Source organism: Vespa mandarinia, chromosome 24 (assembly GCF_050613455.1).
Source record: "Vespa mandarinia isolate Hongniang chromosome 24, ASM5061345v1, whole genome shotgun sequence".
In the NCBI taxonomy this organism is placed as follows: domain Eukaryota; kingdom Metazoa; phylum Arthropoda; class Insecta; order Hymenoptera; family Vespidae; genus Vespa; species Vespa mandarinia.
In genome coordinates this window covers 899,150-921,488 of record NC_140833.1, presented here as the reverse complement: position 1 = coordinate 921,488, position 22,339 = coordinate 899,150, and the positions used below count along the sequence as shown (strand labels likewise).

General features: G+C 26.3%; 5 protein-coding genes and 1 pseudogene across 10 annotated transcripts; 3 read left to right on the top strand and 3 right to left on the bottom strand.

Annotated features, from left to right (window-relative positions):
- Positions 1 to 207: 207 nt before the first annotated feature.
- On the top strand, positions 208 to 4,739 carry alpha-Man-IIa (alpha-mannosidase 2). Of its 2 annotated transcripts, XM_035869152.2 has the most exons (8): positions 208 to 490; positions 621 to 760; positions 866 to 2,220; positions 2,307 to 2,645; positions 2,811 to 3,119; positions 3,210 to 3,741; positions 3,823 to 3,975; positions 4,158 to 4,739. In XM_035869152.2, exons 2-8 carry the CDS (start codon positions 632 to 634, stop codon positions 4,737 to 4,739), a joined length of 3,399 nt encoding a protein of 1,132 aa, XP_035725045.1. In that variant the 5' UTR covers positions 208 to 490; positions 621 to 631. The 2 variants fall into 2 exon arrangements, with proteins under 2 accessions (XP_035725045.1, XP_085520173.1); XM_085664047.1 differs by having other exon boundaries at positions 208 to 760.
- Positions 4,722 to 6,602, bottom strand: Naa40 (N-alpha-acetyltransferase 40). The gene is made up of 4 exons (XM_035869158.2): positions 6,463 to 6,602; positions 5,557 to 5,948; positions 5,319 to 5,477; positions 4,722 to 4,858 (listed from the first exon to the last, which is right to left on the bottom strand). Exons 2-4 carry the CDS (start codon positions 5,928 to 5,930, stop codon positions 4,771 to 4,773), a joined length of 621 nt encoding a protein of 206 aa, XP_035725051.1. The 5' UTR covers positions 5,931 to 5,948; positions 6,463 to 6,602; the 3' UTR covers positions 4,722 to 4,770.
- A 41-nt stretch (positions 6,603 to 6,643) lies between these two features.
- On the top strand, positions 6,644 to 8,585 carry LOC118442899 (uncharacterized). 3 transcript variants are annotated; one of them, XM_035869154.2, is made up of 2 exons: positions 6,644 to 6,692; positions 6,946 to 8,585. In XM_035869154.2, the coding sequence occupies exon 2, from the start codon at positions 6,970 to 6,972 to the stop codon at positions 7,903 to 7,905; it is 936 nt and encodes a 311-aa protein (XP_035725047.1). In that variant the 5' UTR covers positions 6,644 to 6,692; positions 6,946 to 6,969; the 3' UTR covers positions 7,906 to 8,585. The 3 variants fall into 3 exon arrangements, with proteins under 3 accessions (XP_035725047.1, XP_035725049.1, XP_035725048.1); XM_035869156.2 differs by having other exon boundaries at positions 6,649 to 6,732; XM_035869155.2 differs by having other exon boundaries at positions 6,649 to 6,736.
- A 178-nt stretch (positions 8,586 to 8,763) lies between these two features.
- LOC118442619 (uncharacterized) lies at positions 8,764 to 11,645 on the bottom strand. Of its 2 annotated transcripts, XM_035868458.2 has the most exons (6): positions 11,332 to 11,645; positions 11,090 to 11,220; positions 10,197 to 10,995; positions 9,474 to 10,111; positions 9,241 to 9,364; positions 8,764 to 9,118 (listed from the first exon to the last, which is right to left on the bottom strand). In XM_035868458.2, exons 2-6 carry the CDS (start codon positions 11,217 to 11,219, stop codon positions 8,899 to 8,901), a joined length of 1,911 nt encoding a protein of 636 aa, XP_035724351.2. In that variant the 5' UTR covers position 11,220; positions 11,332 to 11,645; the 3' UTR covers positions 8,764 to 8,898. The 2 variants fall into 2 exon arrangements, with proteins under 2 accessions (XP_035724351.2, XP_035724352.2); XM_035868459.2 differs by lacking the exon at positions 11,332 to 11,645 and having other exon boundaries at positions 10,197 to 10,985; positions 11,090 to 11,222.
- Positions 11,646 to 12,029: 384 nt separating this feature from the next.
- LOC118442709 (RNA-binding protein 28-like) lies at positions 12,030 to 13,154 on the bottom strand (annotated as a pseudogene). Its single transcript, XR_014983544.1, has 4 exons — positions 12,800 to 13,154; positions 12,560 to 12,708; positions 12,300 to 12,468; positions 12,030 to 12,225 (listed from the first exon to the last, which is right to left on the bottom strand). The product of XR_014983544.1 is annotated as an RNA-binding protein 28-like (transcript).
- Positions 13,155 to 13,444: 290 nt separating this feature from the next.
- On the top strand, positions 13,445 to 22,074 carry Tmem131 (Transmembrane protein 131). Its single transcript, XM_035868623.2, has 23 exons — positions 13,445 to 13,636; positions 14,292 to 14,356; positions 14,460 to 14,488; positions 14,757 to 14,840; positions 14,961 to 15,084; positions 15,146 to 15,259; positions 15,371 to 15,493; positions 15,648 to 15,811; positions 15,901 to 16,087; positions 16,197 to 16,305; positions 16,404 to 16,663; positions 16,739 to 17,155; positions 17,243 to 17,431; positions 17,505 to 17,733; positions 17,819 to 18,203; positions 18,288 to 18,503; positions 18,613 to 18,752; positions 18,999 to 20,236; positions 20,320 to 20,647; positions 20,749 to 21,182; positions 21,321 to 21,528; positions 21,615 to 21,799; positions 21,935 to 22,074. Exons 1-23 carry the CDS (start codon positions 13,543 to 13,545, stop codon positions 22,022 to 22,024), a joined length of 5,412 nt encoding a protein of 1,803 aa, XP_035724516.1. The 5' UTR covers positions 13,445 to 13,542; the 3' UTR covers positions 22,025 to 22,074.
- The last annotated feature ends 265 nt before the right edge of the window (positions 22,075 to 22,339 follow it).

Sequence of the window (22,339 nt, the reverse complement as noted above, 5' to 3'; positions counted from 1 at the left end):
TTTTTTATTATGATTGGCTGAATGAATGAACTAGTTATTTTAAAGAAAAAATTGGACATATTTCAATGAAGAAAACGATAAAAATCATATTACTATTTGTTATCTCTAGGTTATCTAAAAAAAAGTTCTTATACTTCTTTAAATGATATGAGATAAAAAAATAATGTATACATACATACACACATACATATTTTTTTAACTATGTAGAATTACGTAATTAATATCCTTTTGTTTTATCTTACAGTTTTAAAGAAAATATTGGCTTACGGCAAAAATATATATATATAATCTAAAATGTTATCAAATTTATATCTATAAACTGTTTCAATGCGAATGTTACATATATACCATATGGCAGTACACATATATGTATGTATTTCATGCGGTCAGACGCAGTGGTAAACAGTTTCATACTTCAAACACATAACATATAACAAAGTATTTTAAATAAATACTCTAGATGTATTATTCATACAATTAGTGGCTTTATGTGCGTATGATAATTAATTTTATATATTAACTTACAAAAATATTTTAAGAGAAATTTATTGATACCATCTAAAAGAGGTTAATTTAAAAGTCTGTCAAAGATAAGTTATTCAATGTGAATTTACCATTAGAAAAATATAATATGAAGACAAGGAAAACTTTAGCCTTTCTTGGAGCTGGATTACTTTTTGTTTGCTGTTTAATGACATATATAATAGTGGATTTAACAATTTTTCCTCCTGGACAGGATAACAAACTATCTATGCACGATGTAAGTATATACAAATTTTCTTTTTATCGAACTAATTTGTACTATTATTATATATTGTGCAAAATGTAAATTTATATAGGATTTATATATATTTACTCATTTTAGAATCAATGGCTACATTTTGAAAGTAGATTAGCAAAATTAGAAAAAGACTTTAATAAACATCATGAAGCTATGAATGCTCTTCAAGAAGCAGCAAAAATAAAGCGAAACTTAATACCAGTAATAAAACCATTAAATAATCATGAACAATCGGGTCCAATCCAAAATCATATAGAAAAATTATCGAAATGCAATTTTAATATAAATCGAACACCAGAAGTTGATATACAAATGTTAGACTTATATAAAATATTGGATTTTGATAATCCAGATGGTGGAGTTTGGAAACAAGGATGGAATATCAAGTATAATAAAGAACAATGGCATCGTAACAGGAAGTTGAAGGTCTTTGTTATTCCACATTCGCACAATGATCCAGGATGGTTGAATACATTTGAAAAATATTATACTTCTCAAACGAGAAATATATTAAATAATATGGTAACAAAATTAGCAGAAGACAAACGGCGTAAATTTATCTGGGCAGAAGTTTCGTTTTTTAAGTTATGGTGGGATGAACAATCAAAGGTAACTCGTGATTTAGTCAGAAGCTTAATTCATGATGGTCAATTAGAAATAGTATCAGGTGGATGGGTTATGCCAGATGAATCTGTCTCTCACTGGATTGCTCAACTTACTCAACTAACAGAAGGACATCAATGGTTAAAGTATAATTTAGATTATGTATCAAATTCAGGATGGGCAATTGATCCATTTGGACTTTCCCCAACTATGCCATATTTATTAAAAGGAGCTGGATTAAATAATTTGCTGATACAAAGAGTTCATTATTCGGTTAAAAAAAGATTGGCTAAAGAAAAAAATTTAGAATTTCGATGGAGACAATTGTGGGACAATGATGGCTCAACAGAATTGTTTACTCATATGATGCCATTTTATAGTTATGATATACCTCATACATGTGGACCAGATCCAAAAATATGTTGTCAATTTGATTTTTATAGACTTCCTAATTTTGGTTTGACATGTCCATGGAAAGTAAATCCACGAGCCATAACAAAAGCAAATGTAATAGAAAGAGCAATGCTGCTATTAGATCAATACCGTAAAAAGTCTCAGCTTTTTAAAACTAATGTATTATTAGTACCATTAGGAGATGACTTTAGATATACGCATGTTACTGAATGGGATGCTCAGTTCAATAACTATCAATATCTTTTTGATTATTTAAATCAAAATCAACAATTAAATGTTGAAATACAATTTGGAACATTGAGTGATTATTTTGATGCTGTAAGAGATAAACATAATTTAGAAGATTTCCCTACTTTATCTGGAGATTTTTTTACTTATTCTGATAGGGATGATCATTATTGGAGTGGTTATTACACATCAAGGTATATTATCATATTATAGATAATATCTTAATATTATTAACAGAATATCTTTTTTCTTTATTTAAACGATAATAATATTTTTTTAGACCTTTCCATAAACGATTAGATCGTGTATTATTAGGTTCTTTAAGAGCATCTGAAATCTTGTCTACAATAGCATGGGCTAAAGGCATTTATCATCTAGCTGAAGGAAACATAGCTCTTCGATTGAATAATGCCAGAATGTGGCACTCCTTATTTCAACATCATGATGGTGTTAGTGGAACAGCTAGAGATAATGTAGTTATAGATTATGCTCAAAAAATGATATTAGCCTTAAATAATACTGCACATGTACTCCAACAATCTGTTATGCATTTATTAAAAACTTCTGAAGGGTCCACAATTGATCAAGAAGTCCACTACCTTTCATTGGATGAGACTAGGTTCGAAAACAGATACTTATTCCTAGTTAGTATCTTTTGCTGTTTGTAGAGGTTGTAAGGTTCTTATCATACATACTATATAATTTAATTATTATAGTTTTTATAATTATTTAATGAAATCACCGATAATCTAGTTTAATTCAATTCTATGTTTTATTATTAAAGGTCACATCATACTAGTCCTGGTGAAAAACATATACTTATACTGGGAGATGAAAATCCCAAAAGGAAAGTTGTGTTATACAATCCCTATTCAAGACAAAGAAGAAAAATACAAACTTTAATTGTCTCAACACCTTTCGTTAAAGTTACTGATCATACCGGACAATTAGTAAAATCTCAGATATCGCCAGTTTGGGTTGGACCTGGTGCACTATCGGCTGCCAGATATGAATTATCTTTTCTAGTAACTGTACCAGGATTTGGACTTACTACATATATAATACATGCCCTTCGTCAGCAAATATTTCCTCCGTAAGTATAAATTATATGTGAAAAATAATTTTATGAATGAATCATGAAAGAAAGCGATTTAAAATAATTTGTTAATCTATAATTTTACAGAGATGTTTATGTAGCAAATGTCACAGTTTTCAATACTGATATACCAGTTTCAACAGTGCCTGGTTTTTCTCATATGCAAGTACAACCTCTTGCACAAGAATTTTCTATATCTCAAAAAGTTGAGCTATCTGCGTCATTTGGAAAGTCTGGTTTCTTAAAAGCTTTAAAAGTTGACAATGTTACATTCCCTGTTCATTTAGAGTTTGTTAAATATGGCACCAGAGGTTCTGGTAAAGATAGAAGCGGTGCCTATTTATTTCTGCCAGACAAGCAAGATCCAGATTTGATATTTATGGATAATAAGCACATTATTCATTTAGTAACAGGTCCTATTTTATCAAAAGTTTTTGTAGAATTACCATATGTACGTCATACTTGCATACTATACAATTCACCTGGTAGTGATGGTGTCGGATTACATATATTGAATGAAGTTGATATAACAGAAACACAAAATTATGAACTTGCAATGAGATTAAACACTGATATTATGTCTGGAGATCAGTTTTTTACTGATTTAAATGGTCTTGGTGTAAGTGCCTAAAAGGATATATTAAATATTTTTATATTTTTAATAATGAAATATATATATATATAAATTTAATGATTTCAGATAATTAGACGGCAAAGATTTCCTAAATTACCTACACAAGCAAATTATTATCCAATGGCTGCAAATGCATATATTGAAGATAAGCATAAAAGATTAACTGTTATAACAGCACAACCATTAGGGGTTGCTTCTATGGCATCAGGACAAATAGAGGTAATGTATATTTATTATAAGTCATTAGATTATGTGTGTAAGTAAATTATAAAAAACTTATGAGAGAATCTATTAAAAAATGAAGCATATATTAAAAGATTTCTGTATAAGATACAGAATAGTCATGATTAAAAAATGATTAAAATATATCATGAATGCTAATTTTTGATATTACGCTACAGATTATGCAAGATCGAAGACTGCTTCAAGATGATAACAGAGGATTAGGTCAAGGTGTAACAGACAATTTAGTAACTAATCACTTATTTACGTTAGTATTTGAAAAAAGGAGATTAAACTGTCCTGCATCATCATCCAGTGGTCATCCTGCAGGTCTGTTATCTGTGACTGCACATTTAGCTTCAGAAGAACTATTGTATCCGGTAATAGCAATGCATCCTCATAATACATTGCCATATAATTTGCAAGCACATTTTTCTCCACTGCGTTATGATCTTCCCATAAATTTAAACGTTATTAGTTTAAGAGTATTGTCTGTTCCTGAAGGAGCTGGCAAAGGTATTGGTATGGTTCTACATCGAACAGCATTAGATATTTGTTGGGGGTCAGAGGCTTATTTGCAACAATTTAATATCTCCAATTCGGGAAAAATCGATGTATCATTCCTAAACTATTTAAAAGATATGACAATTAGTAAAGCTCCTCTTACATTTTATGATGTTGGCTCATTTCTTAAATCATCGATTGTTACTTTGTGTCCGAACGAAATATTATCTATTTTATTTCATAAAACACAATATTAAGTTGAAAGCATATTTATTGTAGAAAATGTTTTCACGAGACAGGAATTAAAACCTGTTTACTTAAAATAATATAATCTTTCTTCTCTGACTCCAGCGGGCTAGTGTTGTCCAGTTTGAAACTACAAAAAAAATGATTGAAGAAGTATATCAACAATTTTTTATAAACTTATATGCTTATCATATAAAGTTATCTAATAAGAAAGAAAATTTTAATTATAAGGCTGATATATCTTTGAGCAAAAGTATAGATAGATATTTATAATTAATAGACATTAAATTAATTAATGAAATATTTGTACAATTATACTTAAAACAAGCTTTTCAAAGTACAATTATTTTGTACTCAGCATTAAAAATAGAGTTTAACTTAATTTAAGAAATAGATTAAATAATTGAATAATTGTTATATTATATAATTTAATAAGCTTAAGTCTACCTCAAGCTTTGTATTGTAAGATATATTTAAAATATTTGTGATTTTAGTTCATATCTTTCCTTTGTATTTTATTTATAGAAGACTTGATAAATAATAAATAAAATAAGTAATATATAGTTAAAATATGAAAAATATCTCATTACCCAAGCGTGTAGAAGAACTGTAATGCTGGTAGATTATTTTTTAATACTGTTAATACTACTTTTTGCATTTTATGTTTTGATGCCATAGATTCAAGAGCTTGCATCATAAAACGACCAAGGCCTTTGCCTCTTGCTGATTCTTCTAATTGTAACTCATAACTTAATACAGAAATATAATATTTTTAATACATTTTTGCCTGTTATATTGTAATAATAATTCATATTTTTATATACTTACCAATATAGCACTTCAACTTTATAATCTATGTCAAAACGAAAATGAGAAAATCCTATAAATTTATTACTACAAGATGCTATCAAATACCAAGCTGTTGGTTCTGTTAATTCTTTCTGTTTAGCAATTGCATCCCATCCCCAACTAGACTGTTCATACAAATTTTTCATATTTCTTTCCATAATGTCGAATATCCAAAGCCGACATTCAGATGATGCCTCTTTAGCCTTAACACAAGTTAAATTTACAATATATTCATTTTTTCCTACATACGTATGATACATTTCAATCATTTGAAATGGATCTTTCATAGAATTAGCTTTATTTATAATACATTTAGCACGTGCTAGTTTTTGTACTTTTGAACGTCGTTTCATATTTGCTGTTGGCCTATTCTACAATAATAAAATATGTTAGTTGAGTAATTTTTATGTTAAATAACAAATATATGTAATAAAAAAATAATGTTTAATTTATGATAAAAATATTTAATAAGACTAAACATTTTAAAAAAATTCTTTTTTTCTAATAGCTATTATATATTATAAATTTTACAAATAACTATATATAAAGTTATATTATATACATATTATGATGTATAAATAAAGATTGAATAAATTAATTGATATAATTGTAAACTTCTTAATTTGTTTTTATATAGCAGACAAAATAACACTACTGTACGATGTAAGAAGAAAAATTATCCTATAAGATAAAAACGTATATAGTTTGATTGAAACTGCAAGAAAATTAAAATTTTATATTTCGAAATTTCAAATATTTTTTTGCACTAATGATTGTATCATTATAGCAATAAAATTAAACATTACAATTTGACTTATCTTTCAGTAAAAAACATAATATATGTAGGTATTTCCAATTATATCAATAGTATTAATCATTACTAACCTCTTGAAAATGTAACGTCTTCGAAGTTTTGTGATATCAATAATGTCGAAGTGAACATATTGTAATTGATACTGGCAGTTTCGTTCATTTAGTTATTTTATAATATAAAAAGAAACAAAAAGGTTTGTGTAATAAAAATTTACACGTTTTACGATAAGATATATTATTATCAGTATTAATTAAACAGTTAAAGAGAAGTAGTTACGTGAGATTTCATTATCATTGCCAAAGTATGATATATAAGTTTTAATCCACTTGTTAAAATTAATTGCAAGTAATTTATAAATATTATATTATTTTATAAGAAATATTTGCAGATTTCACATTTTTTTCTATTACTTCAAAAGAGAGATATGTGTTTTGTTATAGGTTAAGAAAATTTATGTTTATTTTATCAACATAATGATATAATGCAGTTGAAGATAGACCTATTTTTATTACTAATACCGATTACTATGCGAATATCTCTTTAAATTGTTTCAGGCATTCTTAATTAAATAATAAACAATGGCAGAAAATGCTGCTAGTTCAAATTCAGAGGAAAATGCTATTTCCTCAGCTATGACTCGATGTTACGAAAACTATATTATTGTTGATGTTGGTGCCAATCTTACAAATAAGAAATACAGTCGAGATTTAGATAGCGTAATACAAAGAGCTAAAGATGCAGGAGTCCAGAAGATCATGGTTACAGGTGCAAGCATTCGTTCTAGTAAAGAGGCTTTAAGACTGACAAGAATATATCCTGGTACTCTTTACTCAACTGCTGGTGTACATCCACATGATGCAAAATCATGGGAAAATCCAGATACTTTACAAGAACTTGAAAGCATAGCTACAAATCCAGAATGCGTTGCGATTGGAGAATGTGGTTTAGATTATAATCGTGATTTTTCTGATCCTGAGACACAACGTACTGTCTTTCATAAACAAGTAGAGCTGGCATGTCAATTAAATAAACCACTTATAATACACGAAAGAGCAGCACAGGCCGATGTATTGGAAGTTCTTAGTCATTATAAAAATCGCTTACCACCAGTTTTAATTCATTCTTTTATTGGAACAGCAGAGGAAGCACAAATTTATTTAGATCAAGGATTTTATTTAGGAATAACAGGCTACTTATGTAAAGATAAGTCAGATAGTGGTATAAGACAATTGTTAGAAGCAGGTCAGGCACCATTAGATAAAATATTAGTTGAAACTGATGCTCCATTCATGTATCCTAATACCAGAGCTAGTAAATTACCTGTACGCGTTAAGGATGCTTTAACTGAACGATCCATGACTTTTCTTCATCGTTATTGCACTTTTCAACGCAATGAGCCATGTGCCTTGCCAGCTATAGTCGAAATGGTTGCAGCTTTTATGCAAACAACTCCAGAAGAAGTTGCTTTAGCTACTGCTTTCAATGCTTTAAAGTTATTTGGTCTAAATGCGTGATTTAAAGATGGACAATATTAAATTTGTTTTATATGGTGGTGCTAGTTGGTGCTTCACAAGATTTAGATATTGGTGCTATTATGTGGTATATCTATTTTTACTTTAATAATCTGGTATCTATAAATTTACTCAATATTTACATCAGATAAAATATTTCGTTGTGATAGTTATACAAAAAAAATGAGATATTAAAAAAGTAAAAAACAATTGCAGCACCAATATTTATGCTTAATTTGTTATTATATCCTTTATATACAATCTTTTCTTTTTATTATGCAAAATAAAAATAGTCTTCAGAAATACTTGAATAAATGAAAAAATAGTTTTTACTAGAACAATGTTATGGATTGTTAAATTGTTACTTTCATACTTTTAATTATATGTAAATAAAAGTAAAATCGTGGAGCATATATACTCCAATGAAATTATATATATATAGTAATGGTTCAATCTTAAGAATATATATTTTCAAGAACAGAAAAAAGTAAATTTTGTATTATTACTTTTCATTAAAATGTTTTATCTTATACAACATACGATTAAATTTATTATTTTATTTTAATTTTATCCAATGTATATACAAAAATTTTGCCAAGTTCATATTTATACGTTAAACAATATATCAATATATAGGCTTTATCTTAAATATTATTAGCAATAACTTTATATATCATATATTTAATGCTAATTACCAAACTTCCTTCATTTGTATCAATAAAACTAACTTTTTGTTTCAATACTAACACAATACAATGCAGCCATGTTTACAAATAAGATCTTAATTATAAAATTCATTTAGAGTTAAAAAAATAGCTTTTATATTAATTGTAATAAGTATTTAATTCATAGTTATCCGTTTTTTTCTGTTATGTAATCCACTATGATTATGTGAAATATTGTCAGGGAAAATCATGAATTGTGCATGTAATGTGAGATATGAATCATATTTTTAATTAAAACATTTTTAATTTGCTTTTGAAATCATTGTTATTATTACGTTGATGACATAATTTCAGGACATTTATTTTTTATGTTTTGCATAATATATGTAATTTTTTCATGTGGTAGTAGATTCGACCAAACTTTTACATTTATTGGAATACAGCTATGTCCAGTACATTTTTCTATAGATTTTACTTGTACGTTCCAAACACCCAACAATTGTTGAGTATTAATTGAATATGCAATAGAAGGAAATTCAATTATAAGTATACTGCAAAAGTAAATATTTTTCTATAGATACTTATAAAAAAAACTCTTGACAAAACAAAGAAAAAAAGAAAAAAGGGATGCATATTTTATTAAAAATAGAAAATATTAATAAAAAATACTTACATAACACAATTTTCTTCTGTACACTCCAATTCTTCAACAAGGTAAGTATACTTTGCAAGAATATTAGAATTACTCGTATTAAATGCAATGGGAAATCCGCCTTGTCGCATAATTATAGCATAATCTAAAATAATATAAACATTATTATTTAATTAGTTAATTTCTTCTTTTATTTATTTAATTTTGATTTAATTATTTTTTGATTAATTTAGGAAAACAAATATAATACTTACTAATTGTATGTCCTAGTTTTGTTTTCAAATTGCTTAAAACATATTGAGAACCTCCCATTGCTTTTTCTAGAGTTATTTTTAACTCATTATTAGATTTTTGACCTGATACATTATATATTTTATGAAGTACACTTTTACCAGGCCAAGGACCCATATAATCTGGATATAATGCTTTTACAGTTTGATACAAAATCAACAATCTTCTAATATTCAGATCACTAAACGAAGTTAACACTTTTGTATCTATCGTACTAAAAATTATTGACAATATTTTTGGATAATATTTATTTAATGCTGTTAAATCAACCGCATATTTAAGTAGTATTTGAATTGTACATTTCTTTAGAAATGTTACATCTAAAAATTTATTCTCTAGGATAATCCAAGGAACTGACTGATATTCAGCATTAGATAATGTATATAAAATTTCTTTAATGTTAGATGGACGCATTTCCTTTACAACATCCTCTTTTAAATGTTCATTTGTCATAAATTCTATGAATGGTAAATAAATATAAGATATACTATTTAAATATTTTGCAATATAAAAACATGTTACAAAATCCATATTTTTACTTATTGCAACATTCAATAATTCATTGATGAAGGTAGTATTATAACTATAAGGTATCATTTCCCTGTATAACAAAATATTAATATAAGTATCATTTAAAATAGTATTTTCTATATTTTATAATATAAATTTCGAAATTTGGTATTTACCCTTCTATTACATTTTTAGATATTTCATTTAAACATTCTAGAATATCTAATGGCGTCAATTGATTTATTTTGTGAAAAAGTGCTTCACGTATTATTTCCATTGTCTTGAAATTTTCATTTACAAATTTTTTTTTACTTGATAATCCGCACAAAGAAATAAATATATATTTAAGAGTAGATACTGGAACATTTCTAGAATTATTCATTACTAATGATTCTATACTATTACAGATTTTTTTAACTAAATCTTTGTTTTCTACATATTTTACATATAATAAGGCTAAAGACAATTCTTTTAAATTTAAATAATCAAGTTTTGTTGTTAAAATATTTGGAATTAGTATAGGTAATGCTATCATTAGTGCAGATGATAATGTAGTTTGTTCCATTTTTCTCAATATAATTAATAATAAATGTATTTGATGTATGTCCAGATCATTTACAGAATTTCTTATAATTTGCAGAAGACTTTGTATTATCATTGTAGATGCTGGTATATCAAGAAAGCTCAGTAATTTTATTATTTGTATAGCATCGGATACGTTCATAATTCTTATTTGTTCTTGTAATTTATTACATAAAATTTTAAATCCTTTATGATCTTTTAAATTAAATTGTTTTCCATCGTCATTGACTATTCTTGCTAATATCGTCAGTATATCCAATATATCTTTCAAGTCCATATTTGGATACTGATTACTAATATAATCTAAAATATTTGTAGCATTTATTGAAGAAAGTGCACATGACTCTAGTATTATTTTTTTTATTGGCTCCAGTTTTACGGACCTATAAATTTCTAAATATATTGAAAAAGTTTAAAGATTATATGAAAAAAATAAATATATCAAAAAATGATATATATGAGAATGTATTATGGTATTATTAATTACCTTTAGGAGAGTTCCAATAACTCTGCAAAGTATTTTGAGTAATTCTACTTCGTATTGTATAATTTAAAAATAAAGCTCGACTTCGTAAAGTCCATGACATCCATAATATTTGTTTAAAACCCCTATCCATACTATCATACATGGAAAAGAAAATTTTTAATAAATTTTGAAATATTACTGATATCTATTTGTATATAAAATATCAGGAAGATATAGATTTTATACTCGAATAACTACATTACCTGTTTTTTTATCTTCTCTTTAAATTAGTAGATTTAATAAATATACGATATAAACTTCATACATTTATTTTACTATTACTATTATTTATTATAAGCTTTAATTTGTGTGATTAAAAATGAGGTTAGAAAATATAAATAAATGTAATATTCAATTCCTAATATTTAAATATTGTTTCAGATTTATTGTTAATTAAATTTATATATTTCCATATTTATTGTGTTGTACGTAAAAAAATTAATTATATTATTTTAGAAATAAAATAAATCAAAATATATCAGAATTTTTTAACTTAACGCGCATGCCGAAGTTTACACCTCAATCTTACAAGTTTGTTATATTGGTATGATTGATATTAAAACTACAAAATTGGCTACAGTGTCTAAAATTTTGTTTATATGTAAAAGAAAGATTTTTTAAAAATTACGCATAAAGGGTAAAAATAGCCGTAACATATTTTTTTAATTATTAAAATTTTTTTTATTTACTTGATATACAAATACATCGTTGTTTTTATCGATAATGAAAATATGTATGATACATTGATGTACCATGAAATTTTTTTTTCTTTTATGTAATTCTCTTAAATAATAACTATTTAAAAGTAGTGACTACATTTTATTTAAAAAACATAATAATAATAATAATAATAATATATATATATATATATATACATATAGTATCAATTCATATGTGGCAATTAATGTTTCCTTTTTAATGTTTTGAAATATCAGTTTCTCGTAAGGTCAAAGATTTATGTCCTTTTTTTATATCTGTATTTTGTCTTTTGGAAGAAGGAAAAGAGAATTTATTTTTATTATTAATCTCAGAGATATTTTTCATCTTTTTATAAAGTTTAGAATTTGCAACGACCCATCCACTAGTAATTATTCTACCTGTAATATGAAAAATTATTTCAAATATACCAAAGTATATAGAGATATAATAACAAGAAAATATAATCTATTACCAAAAAATTCTTTTTTATTTGTATTAAATATAGCTTTGGATGCATCTTGCATTCGTTTAAATTTTATGAACGCATATCCAATAAGTGATGAATTTGATTGGCAAGGAAGAATTATTTCTTGTATTTCTCCATATTTTTCATACAACCGTTTAATGTCCTCTTCTTTTACCTATTAATATAATAATCATATAAAGTCAATATAATTACATTTATATTAAATAAAAAATCATTATATAGATAAAATTATTATGGTTTCATACCCTACATGGAAGATTACGAACAAAAATTCTTGTCGCAGAATTATTTAATTCTGTATCAGCATCTTCATTTTGTGTTATATTTTTAGCCCTTCGTAATTTTGCTTTCTTTCTATAAATCCAAGATAATCCATTTTTATTATTACTCTGTCCTATCAAATATAATAAATACAATATTTATAAATAATTTCAAAGAGATATGTAATGTAAAAAAATAATACTGGTATTGTCAAATTTTCATACGTTGTTTGGTTTTATCCATTTTTACAAATGCTGATTAACGATAAAAAAAATGATTATTAAAAATGCGCTGATCGTACATTTATTTATAACAAATTCTTATATCTCCCATTAAATCATTAGAATTCAGTTTAATTATCATTTATCATTTTCTTAAACTTCTTAATTAAAAACTATATAGGATATAAAAACTTTATTGTATAGTTAAAATATGTAGTTGATATAGTAGTTAAATATTGTTGTGTAATAGCATTCAGCAAATATTGTATAGTTTTAATATATGACACAATTCAATATCTAAGCAAATTTATATTTATTATTCTTCTCTAACGTTTTGTTATATATTCTTTGAAAATCACTACGAAAATATATTATTATTTTTACTGCTTTACTGTAATATCGGACTACATGAAGTCACATCATAACAGTTTAATGAAGCAAAAGTAGAAAGAAAAGTTAGCTATACAGATAAAAGATGAAATGAATATGGTAAAGTTCACTTGAAGATTAAATCATCTGTTAAATATGATTGGTCGAATTTTGAATTAGAACCAATTATACGCAGGACAAATAATAGAAGCATAGCGTTGAATATACTCATTGGTTGCTGGTAAACTGCATACTTCAAATAAAACGAAGATACAATCGATATCATAGTAAACTTCGATAATATAGAAGTATGGCCGAAAGCGCATTTTCATTTGTGCTAAAGCAAAATAACAAAACAATACGTTAAGACTAATATTATGATTGAGTTAAAAGTATTTTATTGTTTATTCTTGTTATCATTTTTGGATTCAACGTCGCAAATTCGGCCCTCCTTACATGGGCATAATAATGGTAAGCCTATTTCTTTTCTGTTTTGACATCAACAATCTTAGAATTTTATAACTTTTAATACAAACGGTTAATTACACTTTTAACACTAATGTTTTGACATATTACTATTTTGATTGTTATACAGAAATTATCATTCTGTTTCTTTCCGTCTTTTTTTTAAACCCTCATATTTCTACAGATGATCTAAAATATTCAAACAGCCATACTGCATTTTTATTTATATTTAATGTTAGTATGTAAATATCTTGTATATTGATTAATACTAACTTCTTCATAAGTTTTCAATCCTCTTGTATAATACATATATGAAAACAAATATTTTTCTCATATCTTTTTAATAAAATAAAAATAATATAACCTTAGTTTCTCTCTTATAGTATCAATTATTTATATGCAGTATAATAAAATGATCTCATTGAGCTTAAGAAATATATTAAAAGTTATAGAAACAAAAAAAAAGAATAAAAAAAAAAATATGTAGTTTTATTACAAATTTTTTATTTTTTTTTTATTTACAAAAAATATCACTAATTTGCATTAAGATTAACTGCATTTTTTACATTTACTGGATTTTGAATTTTAAAAGTTTAATTTAATTATATCATTTTTATTTCGATATATCTTAGTTATTAACTATTGTTCATTATTTTTACAGCCTTCGTTCAGGACGACAATGATGTTCAATATCTTTTGGATAATATACCATTACCTATGCATAAGGTTAATTTCTTAACTAATTCATAATTAATATATAATGTGATATATTATAATATTTATATATTATTTATTAAATTTCATTGTTATATATTATAATATTTTTTAGGACTTTACTAATACAGTACATGGGGTTGGGTAAGCATGACATTGACTAAGATAATGGTAAATGGAAGTAGGAAAGGTATCTAATATATACAATTAATTTTTCTCATTTTATATATATTAAACAAATTAAAAGATAATAAAGTATCATGAATATTATAAATGTGTCAGATTATAGAATACATACGTCGTTAATAAAGAAAAAATTCTCTTAATAACTATATAACTAACTATATCTTTCCTATTTCTGATTGAAATTGTTACTTAAGTATTTTAAATCATCAAATAATATTTTTTTAAGGGATTCTGTACCGGATGAAGATAAAATACAAGATACATTGTCCCACATTTATTTTGAACCCCATATTTTGGATTTTAAAGAGAGGTATTTACTTTTTCTTTCTTCTTTTTATTATTATTATTATTATTATTATTATTATATTTATCTTATAAATTTCATTTAAAAAAATAATTTATAAAAATAATTGATTATATAAATTTATAGACAACTTGGTATACCCCATCAAGAAACTGTGATGTTAATTAATAAAGACCATAATAGGACAATTCATTTATTATCAATTTCCGGAAATACTCGTCATTTTCACTCATCATTTTTCCAAGATAAAGTAAGTTTAGATCTTTTCTATATTTTCTTTATCTAAAATAATATCTTTTTATCTTATTTAGGTAATACCTCCTCTTGGAAATACCACATTTAATGTAATTTTTCTTGGTAGAGAAGAAGGTGAGATCGATACTCACCTTTTTATACATACATCAGAGGGTACAATAAAGTATCAAGTAATGTATTAATAATTGTAGATTCTTTTTATTCTTTCTCTCTTTCTCTCTCTCTCTCTCTTTTCTTTTTGTTTTTTTAAATATTTCATTCACGTTTAATTTTTTATGTAGGTCAGAGGAATAAGTATTAGTAGTCCATATCGACTAAGACCTGTAATTGATGTCAAGTTACCATTAAATGCATCTTTTACTCCACTTATATATATGCATAATCCACATCCAGAATCATTGCAAGTAAATATTTTGGTATATTTTTTGTTATTATAACAATACGTAATTTAATCGGTTTTTTTTGTTTTGTAAGTTCATAAGAAAAATTACACAGAAGAAATTATTTTCCAAAAATAATTATTTTTTGTGATATGTTTTTGATTACTCCAAATTTAAGGTAGTAGAAATATATAGTAGTGGAGGAGAATTTCAATTGGAATTACCATCAGGGGAAGCAGAGGGTTCTCGTGAATTATGGGAAATACCACCTTATCAAACCAAACCAGTTATAAGACTTCATTTTAATGCTTATACAGAAAAAAATCACACTGCATACATTAGGTTTGTCAATTTGTCAATTTATCAATTTTACCTTTATCAATTTCTTCTAATGTATTATATCGCACTAATAACTATTATAAATATTTTAGAGTTAAAGTAAATAATACTGCTGAGATATTAATTGTAGCAGTTGAAGTAGAAGTTAGGAGTGGAGCTGGTCTTCATTGGGGTGGAAGTTCGGGAAGAATAAATTTTGGTATGGGAGGTTCATTACAACCACCCACATATCACATAATTGCTTTAAAAAATTCAGCTAAAAAACCAGTTAAAGTTGTGGTAAATCTATTTATCTATTTGTATATTGTATATTTTGAATTATATTATATTAACATAAACGTATTTATATTGAATAATAGATCTTTTTATATCTTATCGTTGTTTTTAGAATATAATTAGCACCCCCATATCGAAAGCATTAGGACTCCAGTTTAAGCCAACTGTTATTCCTGGGGACACCGATATCCCAATCGCTATTGGGACACTATTTTATGACTGTAAATAATACAATTTTTTAATTATATTGATAATAAATATTGTGATGGATATGTTCTAGATACTTTTAATTATTTTAATCTGAAAATGAATATTTTAGGGAAGGCTGGTTTAGAATTACAACACTTTAAGGGCAAATTAATGATTAAAGCAATAGGGCCTGGTGGTTCTAGTCAAAAATTAGCCATACCATGGATAGCACAGGTGTTACAAGGAGGACTAGAAGTAAATGCATCAATTACTCATTACTGTTCTCTGCAAACTAGCCAAGCTCAAAATTTTAGCGTTGTAAATAAATTTAAATTACCATTAGCCATCACACATGTTACGATGTCACCTAATGTTAAATCGCGTTTCATGGTACGAAAAAATAATTATTTACTTTTATAAATAAATATTCGTGTATAACTTTTATATAAAAAATTTATTTTTCAGATAAAAAATTTTACTCCTAGAGTAATAAAACCAGAACAAAAAGTTAATATATTTTCTTTACAACTTACCAAAGAAAAGAAAAATGAAGATGTAGAGATGGAGTCATCGATATTAATACATTCAAATGTATCTGTAACTAAAGTACCATTACTCAGTTATGATGGAAAAGTAAGGAAAATTGTTCCAGGAGAAAGAGAAGATGATAAAGGTACCATGAATTTTGGTACCGTTAGTAGTGGAACTGAAAATGAAGCAATCTTTGCGTTAGAAAATCAGAATCCAGTTAATATAGAATTACATGATTGGGGAGTAAATATGCCTGGAGCAGTATTGGAATTAATGGGTTGTCAAAGTGGTCCTGCAGATTTATTGGATGAGGAGCTTAAAAATGTAACTGTATGTAGCAATACTGGCAATGTAAGTATTATAAATATATAAAATTATTTGTGTCTTGTATTAATATACTTGGAGATATTAAAAATAACATAAATATTACTATTACAGCAATTTATAAAACCTGGATTTTTAGCAATTTTCAAGATTATAGTAAAAGCTCCTATGATAGAAGAGGATACGATAGTTGGCGATGTCTTTGTTAGAACTAAGTATGAAAGACTTATTTTACCTGTATTCATGCGAGTTGCTCATGGAAAAATCTCTGTAAAGAAACTTATATTTACAGATTGTTTTCCTGTAAGTAAAGATTATAAATTATTTTTAATTAATGTAATACTTTAATATCTATTTATAACATTTTTGTTTCTAGGGATCAATATGTGTACAGCAAGTTAAAGTACATTCTACGTTTACAAGACCAATGGAAGTAACTGAAATAGTTTCAGTTAACAAGGATGATAGAATAAAATATATACCTTTAGAAGAAGCAACATTACCAACAATATCTAAAGGTGATAATCATATAGGATCTATAAAGATTAATCCATCTATCAACTGTAAACAACGATGTTACCTTGACTTGCTATTAGATACAAATGGTATCTCAATTATTTTTCTTAAATAATTTTTATATACATATATTTTTGAGAATACATATGTTATATTAATGTTTATAATTTCCAGCTGGTAATCAATGGTTGAACACAATGAGCCTTCCTTCTCACACGCGTGATACTGATCTAAATTTATTAACTACACGTTACATGCGTTTTATTAATTCTACTGGAGCAGGTTCTTGGGATAATGTAACAATGCGTTTAGACACTAATGAAGTACGTGGTTATAAATTTTATGTTAATATTAAACCACATTGGCCCAGTTTATTGACCAGTTCTGGAAATGCAAATAAAAATAAAAGTATATTAATGTTTCCCTTAACACAAGTGGGACATATATCGCATAAAAAAATAAAATTATATAATCCAAGTAGAAATCCTTTAATAGTCCAATTAGTAATGGATTGGAATTATCCTCAAGGATCAAGACTATTTCATTCTTTACCTAGCAAGTATGTAATATTTAAAAAATCTACTTTAATTTTGATATATTGATATATAAAAATAAATTCTTTGTGATGATATTATTTAAATAGGTTCAAACCAATGTGTATAGAATGTTTACCTATGGTACAAGAGGAATTTAAACTCGAAGATAATTTGGAGGAACGTGAATTGTTTGAAAAACAATGGGATGTTACAGTGGCTACGCAATCATTTCCTTTTTATTTAAATCCTTTGGAATCTAAAACTATTAAAATAATATATTCACCGACGTCGGCATCACTTTCGTCTGCTCTTATATATATTAGGTAAGCCAGTATACATATATTAACTAAAAATCATTATATATATACATATATAAATCATTAATATATATTAATAATTTATGATATTAAATATGAACTTAAAATATTTTAGAAATAATATGACCGTCTTAGAAGTTTTACGTGTAATGGGACGTGGAGCAAGTGCACAATTTAGGTTTGGAAATCGTAAACCAGGTTCTACTACACCTTTATTATTTGAACTTGGAGACAAACACCTTAAAGATTGTGAACGTATGTACGTTCCCTTATCTTTATTCTATCGACTTAATATAATGTAGTTAAATTTTTAAATATATATGGATTTATAAATATTATAAAGTTTTTAAATAATCTTTTATAATTTATTTGTACAATCGTTAGTTTAAAATATTTGTATTAACTTATACAATATATGAATACATGTTATTAAACATTTTTTTTTTTTTTATATAGAAAATTTATATAAAAAAATTAATGCATTGTATTGATTTTTATTAGGTGAGCGATCGAAACGAAATTCGATTCCAAATTTAACAGTTAAAAGATCCTTCACAGCGAGAAATACTGGAGAATTACCAATACATATTTACGGTTTCTACATAAGCGGCTCGCATTGTGAAGGATATGGATTTAAGGTACTTAATTGTGCCTCTTTTTTACTGTTTCCAAATGTTACAAAAAAAATTGAAATAGCATTTACGCCAGACTTCACTTTATCACGAATTGAAAGAAAATTATTAATATTGACAAGTTTAGGAACTGAAAATGAGAGTAGTATGATAAAACTTAATTTATTAGCAACACTTCCTACACATTCTTTGGAATCTTGCGCAGCTATATTAATTAGACCATCATGGGAATATATTATACATTGGGCAGCCGTCATTCTTTCATCGATATTGTTAATATCTGTGCTTGCTGTATCCTTTCTTGAGGCAGATCGTATACTAAGAGGTGCTTTAGCAAATTTTTCTCGAGAAAGTTCAGTTCAGCCACCTCTTGACCTTAGGCTTTTGTCATATGTACCAATTCAATCGACAGATATCACAAATTCATTGAAAGAGAAACCTACAAATGATGATAAAAATAAAATAAATAAAAAAGAAGACATAACATCGGAATGGATGTTAATGAATACAAAACGTTGTAAAGATAAAGATTTGCAAAAGAGCCTGAAAATTTCTGATTGGACATCAGAAGAAGAACAACGTTTTAAATTAGATATAGAATCGAAAGATTTGTTATCTTTCAAACCATGCGAAGATCCACTTGACGGTTCTAATAATATTGGAAATATTGGACTTGGCACAAGAAAGAGAAATAATAAAAAACAACAAAACATACAAGAAAGTCAATCTGATAATAATTGTCTAATAGAAAGTACATTTACAGAAATTCAGCCAGTACAAGAAAAAAAATATAGAACGCATTCTTTAATAAAATCTAGTCCTGTTACAAATAGAAAAATGAAATCAAACAATGTAGGAAATATAAAAGAAGAATTAAAGTCATGTGACAATGAAAGTCAGGGAGACACAATTTATTTAAATACCAAAAATAATAAATCTGAAAATAAGAGAAAAATTACCGGAGGAAATAGTACTAGCCATAGTAATCACATGTTAAAGAAGCTTGATATATCGTCACAACAAAAGAGCGTTCAACTTTCTGAAGAAGAAACTTCATCCACAACAACAGAAAGTTCAGTACATGATGATACATCATCTTTATGTAAAGTAAGTTCTTTGTTTAGATTTAATCAGGATATTTACTATATATTATGTCATTGTGTGAATACGTGTTATATTATATTTTATAGGGACATGATCAAAATTGTATAAAAACAGATAAATTACAAAGGAAGCCAGTAAATAAAAAAAACAAATCGCAAACAATACCTTCTGTACCTTGTGTTGATTATAAAGATAATTATGAAGGTGATTGTGACGATGACGAATATGATAAAGAAAGGAATAATAATCCAAATAGATGGAAAACAAATACAACTAGGTCTAATACAAAATATCACATTCATGGATCACGTACAGTAGAATCATCTTATAAATTACCGCGCCAAAGTAAAAATCTTCCGCGTAAAGAAAAAGTATCACAAAAACGCCGTGCAACGGATAAAATTCACACAAAAAGTATATTAATATATAGCTAGTGAACTTACAATACACACACACATATCATATGTTATATTATATATATATATATATATGTATGTATATATATATATTTACAGCTTCTTCTCTAAATGGAAATATAAATTCAAAGGAAGATGGAACACGTAATTTAGGAACAGTATCTACAATATCACCACCACCGCCACCGTCAGGATGGGGTGAACATAGAGCAAAATTTAGTGATGTAGTAGCTCGTAATCAAGAAAGCATCCCTGCATTTTCTAACTTATCAAATTTGCATAAGAATCAACCAGTTACACATAATTTATCATTGGTGTTTACTAATGACACTAAAGATACAGAATATATAAAACAACAACCAAATCAAGAATCAATTGAATCTACCAAAGAATATGAAGTAATGCCAGAAGTTTTGACCCCTTGTATGCCATCGACTGGAAGGACAAAATTGGTTTGTCAGGATCATATTACGGCACAAACTAATGTTCCACACGCAAATAGTTATTTTATCAATAACTTTATTGATTCTTCAGTACGTCATATATTCGAAATATCTTATTTAATGACTTATAATAATAATAATAAAAACTTTTATTAAAGTTTTCTCTCTAAATATACTTTTTTCTCTCATTCACAAAAATGTAACAATCTTTGTATTGTCTTATTGCAGTTTGAAAGAGAATTGGTACCATATGACGATCTTCCAGAAACAGATGAACTTTTGGTTGAATTAGAAAGTCCAGAGGAAGATACACGATGTCAGTTATGGAATGATAATAGAACTATGATAGATTTATTATCAGATAATACAAGTGCTTTTCAATTTGACACATCAAATTCTACAGAAAATGGCACAAATTTAACAGATTCATTAAGAGGTATGTATTTATTATAGTATCTTAATAATTTTGTATTTTGTTAAAAATGTATTTTTAAATAATATGTTGTTATTAATTTACTACAGATAATTGGGCGAATGTAGAAACTAATTGGCAACCATTATACACTAGAGCAGCAGTAGGAGAAGAACGAAGTGGCGTATGGGGAGTTAATACTGGTGGTGTATGGGCAGCTGCACCTTGGGGCGCAACAGCACAACCACATGCCACATTATCTGTGCCACTACAATTATCAGAATCAGACGTGCAGGTAGATAATAGGAACAATACCTAGAAAATAAATTAAAAGATATATAAAAAGAAAATAATTAATTTTGTTAATGTATACACAACAACATTAGATGTATAACAGGATATACATAGTATAGCAAAGTTGTTATTTTAGGACAGAACAGGATTTGATCCATTTCGTTCTCTCAATACAATTTGGACACCATCATCAACAGAGTCTTGGAAAAAAAAGCATGAAGATTAATAATTTTAATGTTACTAATTTATCTTGTGATACTGTTGGCTTGTTTAAAAATTTTTGTGGAAAAGTGAAAGTAATACTATATTAAAAAAAAACAAAAAAAAAACAAAAAAAAACAAAAAAACAAAAAAAATGTATTTGCAATTGAGATTCAATACTATTCAAGTTTACAATGATATTCAATTATGTTATATTTAAATTTCAGAAATTTTGTAGACAAAATTATTGTTCTTATAATATCATTAAATTTGTCAGTTTTTAAAATGCATGTTATCAAATTTTGATAAGCTTGTACAATTACATTGTATTGAAAATATA

Excerpts from the sequence above, each read along its gene's own strand:
- alpha-Man-IIa (XM_035869152.2), top strand. The coding sequence starts at position 632 with ATGAAGACAAGGAAAACTTTAGCCTTTCTTGGAGCTGGATTACTTTTT. Across the intron at positions 2,646-2,810 it reads CTTTCATTGGATGAGACTAG|GTCACATCATACTAGTCCTG; the intron begins GTTCGAAAACAG and ends TTATTATTAAAG. Across the intron at positions 3,976-4,157 it reads TGGCATCAGGACAAATAGAG|ATTATGCAAGATCGAAGACT; the intron begins GTAATGTATATT and ends ATTACGCTACAG.
- Naa40 (XM_035869158.2), bottom strand. The coding sequence starts at position 5,930 with ATGAAACGACGTTCAAAAGTACAAAAACTAGCACGTGCTAAATGTATT. Across the intron at positions 5,478-5,556 it reads AAAGTTGAAGTGCTATATTG|TTATGAGTTACAATTAGAAG; the intron begins GTAAGTATATAA and ends TTCTGTATTAAG. Across the intron at positions 4,859-5,318 it reads CAGTTCTTCTACACGCTTGG|TTTCAAACTGGACAACACTA; the intron begins GTAATGAGATAT and ends TTTTTTTTGTAG.
- LOC118442899 (XM_035869154.2), top strand. The coding sequence starts at position 6,970 with ATGGCAGAAAATGCTGCTAGTTCAAATTCAGAGGAAAATGCTATTTCC.
- LOC118442619 (XM_035868458.2), bottom strand. The coding sequence starts at position 11,219 with ATGGATAGGGGTTTTAAACAAATATTATGGATGTCATGGACTTTACGA. Across the intron at positions 9,365-9,473 it reads AAAACTAGGACATACAATTA|ATTATGCTATAATTATGCGA; the intron begins GTAAGTATTATA and ends ATATTATTTTAG. Across the intron at positions 9,119-9,240 it reads ACAGAAGAAAATTGTGTTAT|TATACTTATAATTGAATTTC; the intron begins GTAAGTATTTTT and ends TTACTTTTGCAG.
- Tmem131 (XM_035868623.2), top strand. The coding sequence starts at position 13,543 with ATGATTGAGTTAAAAGTATTTTATTGTTTATTCTTGTTATCATTTTTG. Across the intron at positions 14,357-14,459 it reads TACCATTACCTATGCATAAG|GACTTTACTAATACAGTACA; the intron begins GTTAATTTCTTA and ends AATATTTTTTAG. Across the intron at positions 16,088-16,196 it reads AAAAACCAGTTAAAGTTGTG|AATATAATTAGCACCCCCAT; the intron begins GTAAATCTATTT and ends CGTTGTTTTTAG.